The sequence below is a fragment of the Anopheles funestus genome, chromosome 2RL, assembly GCF_943734845.2.
Source record: "Anopheles funestus chromosome 2RL, idAnoFuneDA-416_04, whole genome shotgun sequence".
Taxonomy (NCBI): Eukaryota; Metazoa; Arthropoda; class Insecta; order Diptera; family Culicidae; genus Anopheles; species Anopheles funestus.
In genome coordinates, this window is record NC_064598.1 from 18,518,931 (window position 1) to 18,535,186 (window position 16,256).

At 43.1% G+C, this 16,256-nt stretch overlaps 1 protein-coding gene across 1 annotated transcript in view; it reads left to right on the plus strand.

Moving 5' to 3' along the window:
• LOC125762488 (unconventional myosin heavy chain 6) overlaps nucleotides 1–16,256 on the plus strand; it is a 41,084-nt gene that overhangs the window by 7,368 nt on the left and 17,460 nt on the right. The window contains exons 2-3 of the mRNA XM_049424637.1: nucleotides 9,381–9,496; nucleotides 12,611–12,673. Coding sequence (XP_049280594.1) covers nucleotides 9,381–9,496; nucleotides 12,611–12,673 — 179 coding nt within the window. The remainder of the gene's footprint in view (nucleotides 1–9,380; nucleotides 9,497–12,610; nucleotides 12,674–16,256) is intronic.

Below are 16,256 nucleotides of genomic sequence, written 5' to 3' on the forward strand. Positions count from 1 at the left end.
ACACTACAATGTTGCAGTTGCCGTGTCTGAGCGATTTTTTTTCTTCATCTCCGAACAGTGTTCTTTTCACCCAGTCGCTCGGCATCTACGACCAAATCTGAAGTGGAACACACACCGCCACCGACAGGACTAACGATATTATACCACCCGAAAGGTAAACTGAAGTGACCACATGAGGCTGATGAGGCCGAATCGTGATCAAACCATTTCTCCGCACAACGAAACACGAAACGATCGCACGAACCACTTCCGTCCGGTGATCGCAAGCACAAGAAGACTGACTGTCTAGCTGTGCGGCCACATGATACGTGCAAATTTATGGCATAATTAATTGGTGCTCAGTTTGCAAAGGTTCTTGCGAGTGGCTCGAAATGGGCAGACTTGTTTGGGAAGCAACTCCTCGTTTGAAACTGCAAAATCAAAAAATCAACATAACAATAAGGGTGGTTGAGGTGGTGACTGTTTAACCGGACTGTCAAGGCGTCAAGTGTCGATACCTGTTCAATAATGAAGCCGTAAATTATAGCACCCGGTACCAGTCCTTATGCCTCTGTTATCATTGGGAACAGGGCGTTATAATTGAAATATTAAACTGTTCTCTTCTCAAACGCACTTGCAATTGAAATCTAGCTCAGCCAACTGCGACTGCTGGCGATCGTCTGATCGTCTGAACAGGGCCTCTCCCGCACGGTCCAAACCGAAAGCCGGTTAAACACGATTTAACGATAAACTGTGGCGTTAATTACGCCCGGCAAACCTTTTTTACCAGTACACGTCGTCGGCTTTCCGGCGCAACTTCACCCATAATCAATATGTGCAACTGGTTGCATTCGATTCTCCCACACACGAATCTCCCGGGTACAGTGCGGGTGTGGGAGTTGTAACCAGATAAGAAGTTGTCAGATTTCTCAGCTTTTCAGCTCCCATTTACCCCGCGCTTGGGTTTTGTGCGACCGTAATGGAAAGCGTATCGATGCTGCGTTGGATTGCATTCCGCGACTGGTGCAGCGTTTTATCAGCGGTGTACATGGGTTACCCGCCCTGGCTTGGGAAGGTGTCCCGGTGTTTGGTGCCAAGGGCTGAAAGGTTGAAAGAATTAAATTAAAGAACGTAGGAAGGCTTTTGGTACGTAAACCCCTTTATACGAGAAACAGTTTTAATTACTTTCAGTCGAGTCAAAATTTTGCTGCTCACAGTACCCTTCACCAGGTTCGATTTGCTTCGCGTTTTCTTTAGACCACGCCCGGCTCTGTCGCTAGAATTGTGGCATACCGAGGCCGGACTTTATGATGCACTAACTGTGTCCGGAACGGTAGTGGTTCAGTAGCGATCGTTAAGGGGCGCGCGCACACACACCGTCAGCAGTGATTTATGAAGTATGCTAAAATTTGTCCCTAATTGGAAGGGATCGTGTCGTTGAACAGATTGGCTGTTTGTCCAATGTTTTGTTGATATCCAGTTTGTTTTTTTTTCTAGAGCAACTTAAGTAAATGGAAAGCATGGTGTTACTTCTATAGAGAAAGGATACCGGGTGCGTATCAAAATCAGAATTTGAAAGGATTTATGAAGTAGGAATGAAGTTACTATAATTGCAGAAATTTATAATTGTTTGCAACATTTAACTTATCGACAGTGCAAGTACATATATGATATTATATAAAAATGATTGATTGCCTTTACCCAGTATTTTACAACATAAATTGGACCGGTTAAATAGTATTGTTAGTGGCGCAAGGTTCCAATAACGTTCGATCTCGGGATCTTCGGGTTGAATTCTCAACTGGAACTTCGGTTAGTACCCGAGAGCATTTGTCGGATTTCTGGAATATTCAGCTTTGAGTATGTCTGTTTTATTTACATATCTTAGGCAAGTCATCCAGACAATCCAGAAAGCCCAACACCGTGAGTCAAATTAGTAAAGCTTATACAATCAGGATTTATGTTCGTATGGATGGCAAAATTCAGAACTCTTTTGCACTTCCGGCAAAGTACTTCCTGCGATCCTGCGGTTGCCTAAAGGAGAAGTCTTATTCCTCAAGCAAGAGACTATGTTAAAGAATCAATCATTGTTTTAGCGGTGATATTCATAGGCTAGTGGACTGAAAGATCTTCAAAAACCTATATCTATCTTGGGTCTGAAAACAGACTATAATAATCGTTATCACAGAAATGTCTACCCTACATGTAAGAAAAAAAGACATTGAGGGATATTGAGGAACTTTTTCAGTCGTACAGTTATCTATTTCGTCAGGATTTCAGTATGTTGAACACATTGTGAGAATGACACCAAACGTTCACATCTCTTTAGATCGACCCTAGTTTAGGAGATTCACAGTATTAAAGAGATGAAATTCCGCGTAGTTTTAGTGTCTTGAAAATATGCAATTAAGATTAACTTTTTATAAAAGCAGTACTTCTCTTCTAGAATCAAACAACTCCTCAACCTATCAACGAACCAACCCTGTTTTCGTTCTGGTTCGTTTAGTGACGATGAGTTGTCCGTGGTTTTTAAAGTTTCACATTTCCACTATCTAATCATATTAACTAGTACACCCGCTAAGTGCTGTTTCCTTTTTCATTACCCACTCATACGCCGCAGCACTCCAATCAATTAGCGATGCGTTCGTGTCGGAACAGTGATTTACCTTTGGGACTAATTAACATACAGAAAACACCACATGCCAACGGGGATGTGTACGCAAAACGATGCTCGCATCGAAAAGGTAAAAATTGCTTAATTTAAAAATCAACGCCTCATCGAAATAAATCATCAAGAGTTTCGCGGCTCACTCGTTACGGTGGCCTATATATTGAATCACCTTCTTCCACTGGTCACTACTGTTTGTGGGGCTTGGCCAAAACTGTACACGTACCATGAAGAGCCTCAGCGCGCACCTCTTTGAATGTCAAACACCTTACCTTTATGTCGTACACCTTGAGAAACCTTGTCCCGGAACTACACGACGACACATGCAGGACAAATCTTTCTTACGTAAATTATGTGTGACACCTTACCTTCACCCCCCAGAGAGTGGTCGCGTAAGTAGTCTGGAAAGACACAACACGAAGGTGGTACATCCATGCTGACTCATCGACATTCGCACGAAGTGTGCTGAGTAAACATGGGAACAGTTTCGATCGTTCGTTCGTTCGAAGCTGCTCAAAGTGCGGAACTAGAAGCCAATGGACACGACGGTACCAGGGTAAAATAGATGAAACAAATAAGATCACACAAAATTGACTTTCCAAGTGGTATGTTGGTTTCATTGTGCGAATGATGCGCGGTTTCGATTGGTGGCATCAGTGTGTGGTGGAGAAAAATGAACTTTTCAACAACTGCGGGTACCATCGGTTCCATGTGGTTGGGGTTAATGGTGTCATACCAAACAGGGTCTGCAAATAACATTTCCTCCATATGGTAAACATATTCTCTGGATGGAATTGGTTGTTGGAATCGTTTTTTTTTCTCTCTCTTTTCCATGTCGAATACAGAAATTGATATATAAATTTATTGGAATCGAATATGTGATATTGAAATTAATTGAAAATAAAATATACTTTACTCCAGGCCGTTCTACCTGTATAAAAAAACTATACTTTACTGCGTATATTTGAATTAATTCTTGATTTAAATAATATAAAATACATATTCATTCTCTCGTCACTGTTCTAAAACTTCAGTGTTCTAAAAAACCTTCTCCTACCTTTCTGCTGCTCCAACTCAATGGTGAAAGGATAACTAGAAAAGGGGCTTGCCATTACGAACAGCACTCCGGCACGGGTGCCAATTAGACATCGAAAGCCTTACAACGAAAGAATAGAATAAAGGAATGTAACCATTCCAGGGCACAAGCCGGAAATAGACAACATTGTATACGAACCGTTCAATAGATGCTTTACAATATTTATGATTGCATGGAAAGCTTTCTACACAACACAAATCACCGTATTTCAAGTCGGCGCTGGATCCAAAACCCAAGGTTATGATGGACTTTCCGTCTAGCAGTAATACATATTCCATGTAGTAGAACAAACAGGTTCATCAAGATGCTAAACGACTACGGGTAAAGGTCTTTTCGATCAACAAACAACAACACACGACCCTCGGGGCCTTATTCACTTCCGTCATTCCATTAGAGGGATTTGAAATATTTTGTACCCGAAACATACGTCCACTGATCGGTTTGCGCCTTAGGACACGAGCGCCGCTACTGAGCAGTTGGATCGACCACCATCTGCCCGGACCGGTTGTCAGCTGTAGAACTCTAGAGATGTCTGAGCACAACAAACACAAGGTTGCAAGATAACAAACGATCATACACAATCGCCATTCTCGTATACACACTCTGTGCGTGATGCGGAACTGGCGATCCGCATGTTTTTTTTTTTGTGTTGTGATTGTGAAATTATGCAGCAATTTGCTTTAATTTATTCTATCACACTCGAAGAAAAGACGATGAACGTTCTACCTTCCGTAACAACTGCATGATGCACTACAATGTGTACTAAACACTATTTCTCCCCAGAGATAAATAGTGATGGCGAAAGTAGACGCAAACATGCAAACGCTAATCGACTGTGGAAGGTTTGCGGCATAGATAATAATTACCACCATCGTCGATGCGGACAGTTTGATCAGATTCCTAATTTATGACTACGATACGAGCGTACGGATGGACGCTATACCAGGGGTTGGCAAACTCATAAATGGAGAGTGAAAACACTTTTTTTAGATGTTCGAAAAAAATCGGATTAGTGAAAAAAGCGAATAATTACCGGGTATCATGCTGTTCTAGAGGAGATAGTGGAAATGTGTCTGTAAAACTTGGATCTTAACCCAAAGCTCTTATAATTCTGAGCCTAGATTTGTAGTTTGGAACCTTCTATCAAACCTCAGACATCAAGAACATGAATTCTTGATGTCCGAGGTTTGATCTGATTATTTTTTGAGGAACTCTCAAGAAGTCCGCAGAAACTTCGTCAGTATCCAGAGATATGCAGTTAGTCAGGTCGGCTAAACCTCAACCGTGGCGAGCTAACGAACCAATGGATATTTTGCTGCCCACTGTACCTAACCATATCAGTAGATATGGTTGATATGCTTGACAACGCTTGTGATGTATGAGATTCGATGGAGCGTATCTAATATTCGATGAAAGCCCGATGAAATATAGATCGATCTTCTTCGCTTGACTCGATTGATGTTAAAAAAACGCCAGTGTTCAATGAGAATTGCCCTTCACGAGTAATGCTTACGAATGATTGCTTGATTGATAGCAATGCAGCGTTAATCGAACCATCAAATGAAGGTTAAAAACGCTATCACGTCCAGCATCGCGATGTTATTGACCGTTTCAACCACATTTAGTCGGTTGGTTGTACTAAAATTGCAATATATTCGAGAGCGAAATATACCCACGTTCACGTTTGCATGCGTTCCTTTCATAAAGCAAAAACCACCCGCCGCCTAGGTATCATTTGACCGAATCGTACCATATTTTACGTTCTAAATTATGCTTCTCTCAAACCGAGGCGACCCTGTCGCTCCAGGTTGTCAGCACCTTTCGCCGGAACGGTCACATTTCGTCCATGGGCCCATTTTTCTTTCGTTGCCGGCAGGCAGAGTTGTAGCTCGTTGATCATACTGTGACCACCGGTGATACTTCTCCATGCCCTGGGTTTTCCTAAAAATGACCCAACTTGGAACCGGCCCGGAGGTATATCAACGGGTGGCCGGGTTGCAGACTGCCCGCCTTGTGTGACTGTTTATGGAACAGTTTGTATCAATTTATGTCACGTAATTGAATCTAATCGCGTACGGCTCGACGTAAGCTACGCGGGTGTCATATGCATGCACCCATGCTGATTACCGGCCAATTAATTCCCGACCCCGATAGCAACGGGTGGTGTTGACCAGACCACTCAATGGCGCCTGTCACTGCGGTCAAGTCAGCCCCGTCTGTATAAGGGCTCGATTGTAGTTGAAGCAACGACAAAAACTCTAAGTTCCAGATTTTTGCAACATCTTGGGACCTCCCGGTCAGATGTCAGAACACACAGCGATTCTTATCTAGCAATCTGAGTAACGAAACCCGAAAGCGCAAGAGTTCTCGCACCGACATTACATGTCTTGGGGCAGTTTCTGCTCCCCGAGCTAAGGGTAGTGCGAGAGCTTCGTTTTGCACTGGGGAATCATGACCATAAATTACCGTCCAGCTGTACCGAGTTACCGTGATTGACACGTTTCAGTGTCCGCAAGCAGTTATCTAATTCTCGTTGCAATTCTCGCCCGAAGCAATCGGAGCAGGAGGCACACACACTGCCGATCGGCAATGAATTATCTGTCGACGCAGGATAATATTCGCTTCGCACACGATCGCATACCCCGTGGTTTGGTTGCGTTTGAACGGTGTGAAGAAAGCAATCGAATGTTACTTATTTGCGGTTTTTAATGTATCGGTGTCCGCTGACAGAAGCATTATTAGCAAAAGCTTCATGCGCACGGAGTTGTCATGTTGCTGCCTCATGTAGCGATCTTGCTCTGGGGTGATATATGCGAGACTTGGGCGGGTTGGGCGCTACCCTGACAAAGAACACATTGCCACAATGTACACTTCCTTTCAGACGTTCAAACCTTCTTGCATCAATCGACACGCCAGTCAAATGTAATGTTCGCAAGCGTATTTTTTCCACCTTTCTGCTACCGTTCGGAAGGCGTTGGTTGTATTTTAATTTGTTGAAAGGAAAAACTCCAACGCTTGTGGGCACTGTCCAAGATCAAGGTTGGCCCGAGAACTAGTATGGGCTGAGCGGAATCAAAGCCCAACCCTCTTTGCAGTGGTACCGTTTTCAGCAGCTGTGTGACTTTTTTGCGCCAAAATTGAAATACTACTCACGTCACCCCGAAAACACTCCTCTCGGTTCTGTAAGGACGCTGTGTAATGTTTGTAGGGCTGCTCCAAGACGGCTGTATCAATCACGCTTTCGTTTTCGACCAAACTCCGTCCAGATCTCGGTACAAGAAGCAGCACTTCACTTCAACCGCTCACTTGTACCGTTGATATTGAGCCGTGTTGTTGTTCAGCTGTCCGTCAGACGCATAAAAGACGGGGCATGTTCGTGTCTTGTTTATCGGTGAGCACGCGCCTTCTCGCACCCTGCGCGGAGGTTATAGTCCGCCGTAGAAGAAGAACAAAAGCGATACCCCGAGACGAAAGCGGGTTTTTTGGTTTCTTTTTTCCCCCTTTTTTTTGCTGGAAACCACTCCATCCAGACGCAGCTTCGACGTCTTGATTTTGGGGTTTGCGCTCGGTTGGTACAGACCTACATATCGTTGACCAGGCATTGCCGAACGGTTTCGTCATTCGCTCCAAGCAATCAGGTCGCATGTCACGGACGTTGTTCGTGCGGTAGCGGTAACGCCGAATCGGTTCCACGCGTTTCGGTACCGGGATTGAGGTCAGCTGTGCCCAGAAAAAAGAAAAACGTTACAGAATGGGCAACCAAAACAAAGCGTTACTATTGATAATTTTATCTTGTCTTTAACCCCCCAGTGCAATGGTTGCGGCTACCCGACAAAGGCACGGCACCCTGATAAATGGACCCGGGTCTGTATTTTTATTAACTGGAGGCATATCGAAAGGTTATTAAATGATCCTTTGTTCTCTCTCTCTGTGCTTTGCCGCGAACGATACAATATGGATTAATGAGACTCTCGTTAGTGTATTTCTTCATCGCGCCTTTCCACTAACGTTTATTTAGGAATCCTTATATAGGAGGTCCAATCCTTAAAAGAAGGTGTACAATTCATTGTTATGATATGATAAGGTGGACATAAATGACTAGTTCATTGATTGGGAATATTGTTACTTTCTTCGACATTACTTATATCTATCTCCACAACAAATAATCCTTCCAAATATAGATTTATAATTCCATGTTCCACTATTTCTGGACAATTAATCTTCCAGTAAACGATGTTTAATCTGACAGAAACGGCTTATTAAACTTCTGTTTTGTTCTATGCGCATCTATCTGGACATGTTTTGGTAGATTAATTACTCTCAAAATAGTTACAATGCTTAGGAATAGAAATCCCAAGAACTTTGAAACAAGAATATTTATAGATCTTCCGGGATCTTCTCAGACAAAAATCACAAGACAAACAGAATAGAACTCAAACCAACACCACTTCTGTTCGCTTTCAAAATAGCGCAAACTGCCTCCATTTCGCTGCCGGAGCAGATCACAAAACAAAATCAATCTGTCATGTCTAGACGACAGGTGTCCCGAACGGCTAGAGGCCTTTTCATTTGCAAAACCGCTATGCCGCCTTTTTTTCTGCAGCCATATTCACGTAAAGTACTTCCGCTTTACAACCTGTGCAGTACTGTGCCATGTTTGGGTGGCAAAATCCGAGGCAGTCGCCTTTTGTGTCGTATGATTGAACAGAGCGTACAGCCAACTACTGGGAGCGCATCTGGTTGGGCATCTCGTCTACGTTTAGCCCCTTTGCTTTCAATTTCCATCCGTGTCCGCGCGTGTTCTGGAGAGATAGAAAGACAAAAAAAACTCCGGGGGAATTCCCCTGTCCACCGTCTACGCCAACCACAGAGCACCGTTTTGCTGGTTGATCTTGCTGCTTCCATTCATATTTCGTGTGCAATGCTATTTATATAAAGCTAGGCAAAACAACAACAACAAAAAGGCAGAATAAAATTGTGGCTAAGATGAAACCCGGTTTGAAGGCACATCGTTTGCTACGTCCCGTCATGTGCCGCTCCATGCTGTCTTTGAGCACAACAACGGCTTGAAAGAACGGACGGACGGCACTGCCGGACGAACGATAGGAATAGAATCGCAACTAAAACTGCAAACATTGGAACTGGTTTGCGGGACGCGCAAAACAGAACGCAAAAACTCACCCGGCTGAACAGTGGTAAGCAACCGGCCGGGAGCAACCGTTCAACCATGGCTGCAGGAATAACTTGGCCGGCGATGTTCTGGCCGCAAAAGCTTATGATGTGCTGATGTGCAAAGGAAACGGACTCGCTCCAGTCCATTGCATCGAAACTGGTGAAATGGTTAGGTGTACGGTAAGATCGTATTGCTACCACGTGCGAGGTCGATGGCACGTACCCGGCAAGTTTCACCCCTCTACCAGACTCATCCTCATCGGGGCAAAGAGCAACTCACCTCCCCAACCTAAGCTTATTACACTTTTGTTGACAGTTCATTTTTGTGGGCTTTTGTCACCTTGAAGTATTATTCGATTTGTTTTCCATTCTCTTACAGCTGAATACTATTATGCAATATTATAAGTGATTTAAACATTATTTTAACATATCTTTTCTCTTACCTTTTGCTTTCCTTCTTCTCAGGTCGCATCGGTTCCACACCGGACAAGGGCGTCCCCGATATGACCTGCATATCGGACATTGACGAGAACGGTATCAACCGCAACCTGAAAGTGCGCTACGAGCGGGACCAAATTTATGTATCCTTTTACAAAAAAACAACTCATCTGTCATATCATGCCAACCCTTGATTTGTTCTGCTATTACGGCTTTTAATCATCGTTCTTTAATCCAAAATTTTCAGCCTTTTTATTATCCGCTTCTTCTACTCAAAAAAAAAACAAAGTCGCTTAGGGCATAACAGTCATAAAACCCGTTTGTCGGTGGTGAAGTAATTCGTCAAACTTCTTAAAACAGCTCATGCCTTACACCATGCTTCTTTTTAGATCGCTCATCGTGAACCATGGTTGAGATATTGTTGTTCTCCCATAAAAAAATGCATCCCAACTGCCCAAGTGGATTTATAATTTGAAAACAAATACGAGCGCATCTAATTGTTTTTGGGTGTTTGGTGTGTATCTAATATTTTCAATACGGGTAGATGCCGTTCGCTACTCCGGTGGTGTAATAAACATAAAACACATTTTACGCATCTTTGGTTACGGTTTCCCACACGGAGAGAGAGAGGGAGGCTTTTCTTTTTCCCTACTGTTACATGATACGCAACTGAATGTTTTGCCTCCTGGTAGAGGAGAGTCCCTGTCTGGTGTATGTTAAATAAACTCCAGCATGCTGAAAGAAGGTGGAATGTGGAAAGAAACTTTTCTGTGGTTTAATTTTTTCATTCTCATCGGATTCGCTTCATCCAAACAAAAATCCTTCTCGGCATGGAATGTACTACACTCGCAGGTGGGAAACGAATCTGCGATGGATGTCCAATGTTTCCCACCGGATGAATCATCGCCATGGAATTTACTAGCCCATTACAAGGCTATGCTTTTATTGACAACATTTTACTCGGAACACGATAAAGTGTGCAAGTCGCCCGAAGAACTTTCCCGTTTGCGTTCGAGAGCTCTTATGCTTCCTCGTTGCATCGTCACGAATGTGGCTTTATAGCCAACCCCGAACCGAACGTTCCATAATGCGCAAACTCAACGAATCCGGTCGTCAATCAACTTTGATTGTGCACCTTGCCGATCGTGTTAAAAGATCCCAGCATCACGACGACCTCGGCCGATGAATCATCATGTTCGTTGCCGTGAATCAGCAGATCGGCAAACGAGTTTAACAAGCGCAGTTTGGTTACCGTTAAAACATCTGACGGATACGTTGGGAAATTCCATCCTCTGTCAACCCAATTTCTGCCCTGGCCAGTGGAAATGATAAGCCATACCAAAGTGGTAGTGGGTTTATTATTATTTCATTTTTGGAAAAATGGTTGACTCATCGCCTTCCCGATAGTGTGATTTGTAGCACTTCATCTTAAAACAGTGGTTTCATGTGTGTGTGGGAGGGAAATCTTTCCCCGGCAGCTGGTTGATTCAATTTGAACCAGTTCAACAATGCTTCACTGCTTAATGCTCCACAACATAACTAAAAGCACGTGCTCTGCATTTTAAGAGCTGATAAGAGATACCAGAAAAAAAGACCCGACCAAAAAGAGAGCAGCGCTAAATAATAAAAAAACTAGCAACTGGGGGAGGGAATTCATATGTCAAATAAAACACCACCAACGCTAACCGAGGGGACCATTTGGAAGCTTGCTCCGCTTTCAAGGGGTTTTTACTGTTTTGATGCCCACGCGACACTAATTTACGCCCCAAACTTTTAATCCAGCATTAATTGGTGGTGGCTAACTAACAACCGCGTGTAGGCCCACACGCGTACTCCACATGTTTACGGGTTGTGTGACAGCGCTGGAAGATATGTGCCCGCATTCCTTCCCGAACCGAGACGATGGAACTGAAATGCATAAACAATACTGTTAAGTGCATAAACGTACAACGCATTGTTATTGACTATGCATGTGTCAATTAAAGAGTCATTTTTAATTTTTAAAGCTGGTTATGTAGTTTAAAATGTTAACAAAGGACGCTTTATACATAGGGGTCACATTTGATAGTCGCAAAAAGCAAATATCAAGACAAAGAGATAAATAACTCTTATGCAGATGATATCACAATTGAAGTGCATTTTATTGCAATAGTAGGAGTATTTTCATAATTTAACTTCCTCTATTCGGTCATAGTGCATCAATGAAAAATAAACCTCATCGATTTAAGTTTATCGACAGTGCGACTCTCTTCAGTTTTGGCGCCCCAATTACCATTCCGCTTAGGGCCTCTGAGAAGCTTGATCCGCCACTGCTCCTTAGCTTTTTTTTGGGGAAATTTAGCAAAATTTTTAAATCGATGTATTTTAAAGCGAATTGGTTTAAATCAGTTTCTTTTCACTCAAATAATGCTTTAAATAAAAAAAATGCTTAAAAAATAATAAAAAAATAAAAAAATTCTAAACATTTGAGAATTTCCTAAGGCTAAAGCCTTAGTTTTTTTCGGGAAATTTAGCAAAATTTTATAAATTGATTTATTCAAATGCGAATTTGTTGAAATAAGTTTCTTTTCACTCAAATAATGCTTTAAATAAAAAAAATAATAAAAAATCGTAAAAAAAATTCTAAACATTTGAAAATTTCTCAAGGCCTTAGCCTTAGTTTTTTTTTGGGAAATTTAGTAAATTTTTTTAATTGATGTATTTTGATGCGAATTGGTTGAAATAAGTTTCTTTTCACTCAAATAATGCTTTAAATAAAAATAAAAATAAAAAGTGAAGCTAACTAACACCCAGGGAAGATGTGCGTACACGTGTTATGTCTTTTAGCTACTTCAGAAACGTATTCATACCAGCACAGAAGAATGTTAACCTACATGAAGTCGTAATCTGTTTTCCTCTAAAAGATCGGTTTCGTCGTTTCAAATTCAAAGTGACAAATTAGTTCCCCTGTCAAATTGTGCCGCCGAGTTTTCGTCTCTGCCCGTTTGTGTCCCATAATGCTTCTGGTTTATGTTACACGTGCATCGTAATGCATACGAGAAATCATACCAAGCGATCGGTAAAGAATTTTGTGGTAATTTTACATCCAAAAAGAGAAAGGCACAAGAAAAGAAAAGAGAGAATTTTGAAACATCAAATTTGGAACGTCTTTTTGGGGAAGAAATATCTTCTTTTTTTTTGTTGCTTTTTTTTCGTTTCCAATGAGCTTAAAATGCAACCGTTTTGATTTTCCTTAACCGAAAGATTCTTTTCTACAGACGTACACCGGATCGATACTGATCGCCGTCAACCCGTACAAAGAGATCGACTGTTACACTCAGGTAAGTGCACGTTCCGCGGCAGATCCGCATCCGTTCATCCTTAGTGCCGCTAGGGAACGGTCTCCTCCTGTCCTATAAATCCCTTCCCCTCTCACCTCCCCCTCCATGTGGCACAACAGTGGCCACAACGTGTCGCAGTGCACGTGGGCACGGGAAAGCACCCGTTCGCGGAGGTGGTGAACCATTAAACCGAAGTGATTTATACACCGGTGGCAATAAATTTGCTTCCCACTAGGTGCAACGGTCGTTTGATGTGCAGGAGAGGGTATCGAAGCGAGCCAGCAAAATGCCTTCTCGGGGCGTTCTCGCGTGCGGCCAAACATCAGCGCGTTTGTGTGTGAGTTTTGTCATTCCCAACGGCATTACTGGTCCGAACCGTTCTGGGATTATGCAACCGTTTTCCTGATGCTGATGCAGTTTTTTTTCCTTACTCGCCGGTTGAGTGTGCCGAGGTTGATGAGAGAAATGCAACGTAAAATGTGTGGCGCGAAGAAGCATAAACGGCGTCACTGAAACCGTTTCATCGAGTGCAACGATCAACGATCATAAACGATGATTGTTATGAGCGTGACGGAGACACGGAGTTGCTCTTGTTTTTTTTTTATTATCGCTTAACTTCGTTCCATTTCATTCGCTGTGCATCTTTTACGGCGCACCGGAATAGAAGCGTGCAGACAGAAATAAAGAACTTATCCAACGAAGTACAAATTTAGAAGGCGCACATACCTATATGCTTACGATGGTGAACAAAAAGGAAGAAGCCACGCGTTGGAATTTGTAGCATAATGTTTACGACACACGCTGACACGGGGAGTGAATTTGTCGCTGCGTGTTGGTGTGTATGTGGATGCATTGTTTTTTTTTTTGTTTTGGTCTGCCTTCTTTCCATTCTGTCCAGTCGGTCGATAAATTCATCAACCCCGGCGTAAGGTCTTTGAACTGTTTGGTGACCTTCTGACCGTTGGAACTGGGTAGCGTGGGTAAAAACGTGATTTTGCTTGCGTGAGATCCCGCGGGCCGTGGAGCAACACATCCGATGACATTTCGGAAATGCCATCACACCGAAAAAAAAATCCAAATATGTTTTTCATCTTATAACGCTGGGTTCGTGGAAGCGTCATTACATTTACTCTCCACAATAAGCAATTATTGCGGAAAAAATGCTTGTTCCATAATTGTTTGTCCTTTTATACACGCTAACAAAACGCCCAGTGTCATGGCCCCAAACATCGGTTGCGGTTTGAGTATGTAAAGAAAACAAAGACTGTACGGTAATAAAATAACCAACACTTTAAAGGAACGCCGTAATCTTCTATTATGCTACTTCCCGTATCTAAGTAATCCTTAAGCGGTTTTGCGGGCGGAATTAAGTTCATCATTCAATTTTTATGATCTTCATCGGCCCACCAAGCACCAAGGAAAACTGAAGGAATAAACCGACCCGAAAACGATTAAGACACTACTGACTCACAATCCCCAACTTCTCCCTCTACCGGAGGCCGGAAAATTAACTGCCCGACTGACTGAAGCGTTAGTTGCGCTTCATTGGATGATGCAGCTGCAACGGGAGCACAACAAACAACCATCTGCTTTTGATGTTCTGAAAAGATTTCATAAGAAAGGCTTAGACACTAGGGCATTTTTGGGGGGCGTCAATCTGGTAAGGGATGGGGAGAAAGGGAGAAACAGTTTATGCAACCTTTTTCCTTCACCCACCACCAAAGTAGGATTGTGGGAGTTTGGGCGGAGGGTGGGAAAACTCCATTAATATACGCCTACATAAACATCACAACGCGTTGCTCCGCTTTTAGACCACGAGATCACATCACCACCATCCGCTGCACACAGCGCTTTTCCCTCGCTTATTAAAGCCTAGATTTTCACTTTTACCCTCACACATTTTTTTTTGGGGGAACCTCCCCCCAACACCCAACTTCCACCTTCTTCCGGAACCACAGTGTGCAACTCAGTGGGAATATGAAGAGATTAATCGGTATACTTTTCGGGTTGTTGCGATGCTTCTTCATCCGGTGCAGTTCCATATTTTCGGGATTTTCTTCCAAACATCCCCCACCTTATGCTGCTCCACTGATTGGTGGTGGTTGTGATGTTAGTTTTTCCTTCTTTGGTTTTTTTTTTGCTTGTGGATTAATTTTCAACACCCAAGGCTTAGATAGTGTGCGATCCCAAAAAAAACCACGCTTTCGATGGCCTCCGTGCCAAGCATCTGCGCTTCGGTGTGACCCAGATTCGATGCGGGTCTCTTTTTTTTCTTCCTCTTTGATATTGGCTTTTTTTGACCGGCCCGAGGCCAGAAAGTGGAAACAAACGCGAATGGCCATCGTCATAGTTCATCGTTGTGTACTCTTTTTCTCGAATCTCCCCCCAAAAACCCTGTGGGTTGGTTGAAGGGAAGAAGGATAGAGGGTACGAAGTCATGAACTATCTGGTGCATGAACCTAAACTAGCAACGAATGTTTCCTCACGGAAAGAAAAGTGCATGCAAGTACGAAAAAAAAACGAAGAAATGGAGAGGAGAAATGGGAGACAGTTCGGGAATCTTCAGCTGACCACGGTTTGGTGACCATTGGGAAGAAGGATGCTTATGTATACCTGAACTTTAAAAAGCAACTAACTGTGTTGCAGTGTGTAAAGAGTATGACGAGTTTGGAAGGAATCAGTAATTACGTAAATAAAATTTGTTTTCCATCGAGCATCTCGATCTCTCCCTGTCATGAAGTAGCGCACTTCATCCTCTCAGCAGAGTGAGATTGAGTTTGGGAGGCCAAATTCCATCAACCAAACCAATCCAATTCCAACTTGCCTCGAAATACAATCGATCGACGACGACGACGACAACGCTACGATCTTCCGGTGTGTGATCTTCCGATTTTCTTCTACCAGATTCGTGTACTGTTTGCCTAGTGGTAACATCATTCCGCAGCCGAATAATATGCTATCCGCGCATAATTGAGGCAAACAGGCACGCTTTCATGCGCCTGAACCGGGGCCAGCATTTGAGCACCGTTATCGGTGCAAAGCTGACTTACCTCATTACCGTAGTTATCGATGATTATGATCCCCCTACCCTGCTCCTTCCTCAGGCCTCAGCAACTGTGGTGTGGAAAATGAGGAGATACACTATTTGCACGAATAGAAAACCTCATACCCCACCCTCACCGGAATTGTGATGATCTACACCTGATTGGGATTGGGGTGAAATTTTGGCACGGTTTTTGTGCGAGCTTTATCTGGTTGTTTTGTTTTTCCTTTTTGCAAAATCACGTACAATAAAACACAAACACACCAACTGTGTGTGTTGTAAATGAAGTGGTCGGGCGACTCCAGGGTGTGTGCTTTTCGGATGTGGGAGAACCAGTAAAGTGAGCTTTTTGACCGTCCATTGTTCGGAACAAAGGGGGGAATTTGGGGTCGGATCGAGATGATGAGGATTAAAACTTTCCTTTTCATCTGGTTTTTGCTTTCTATCAAATTGTACCAGCGGCAATAAACGTATATGTCTATATGTTGAAGACTTCCGGCAAGATAGCGAACAGCTTTTAACACCAGTTTTGGAGGCTCG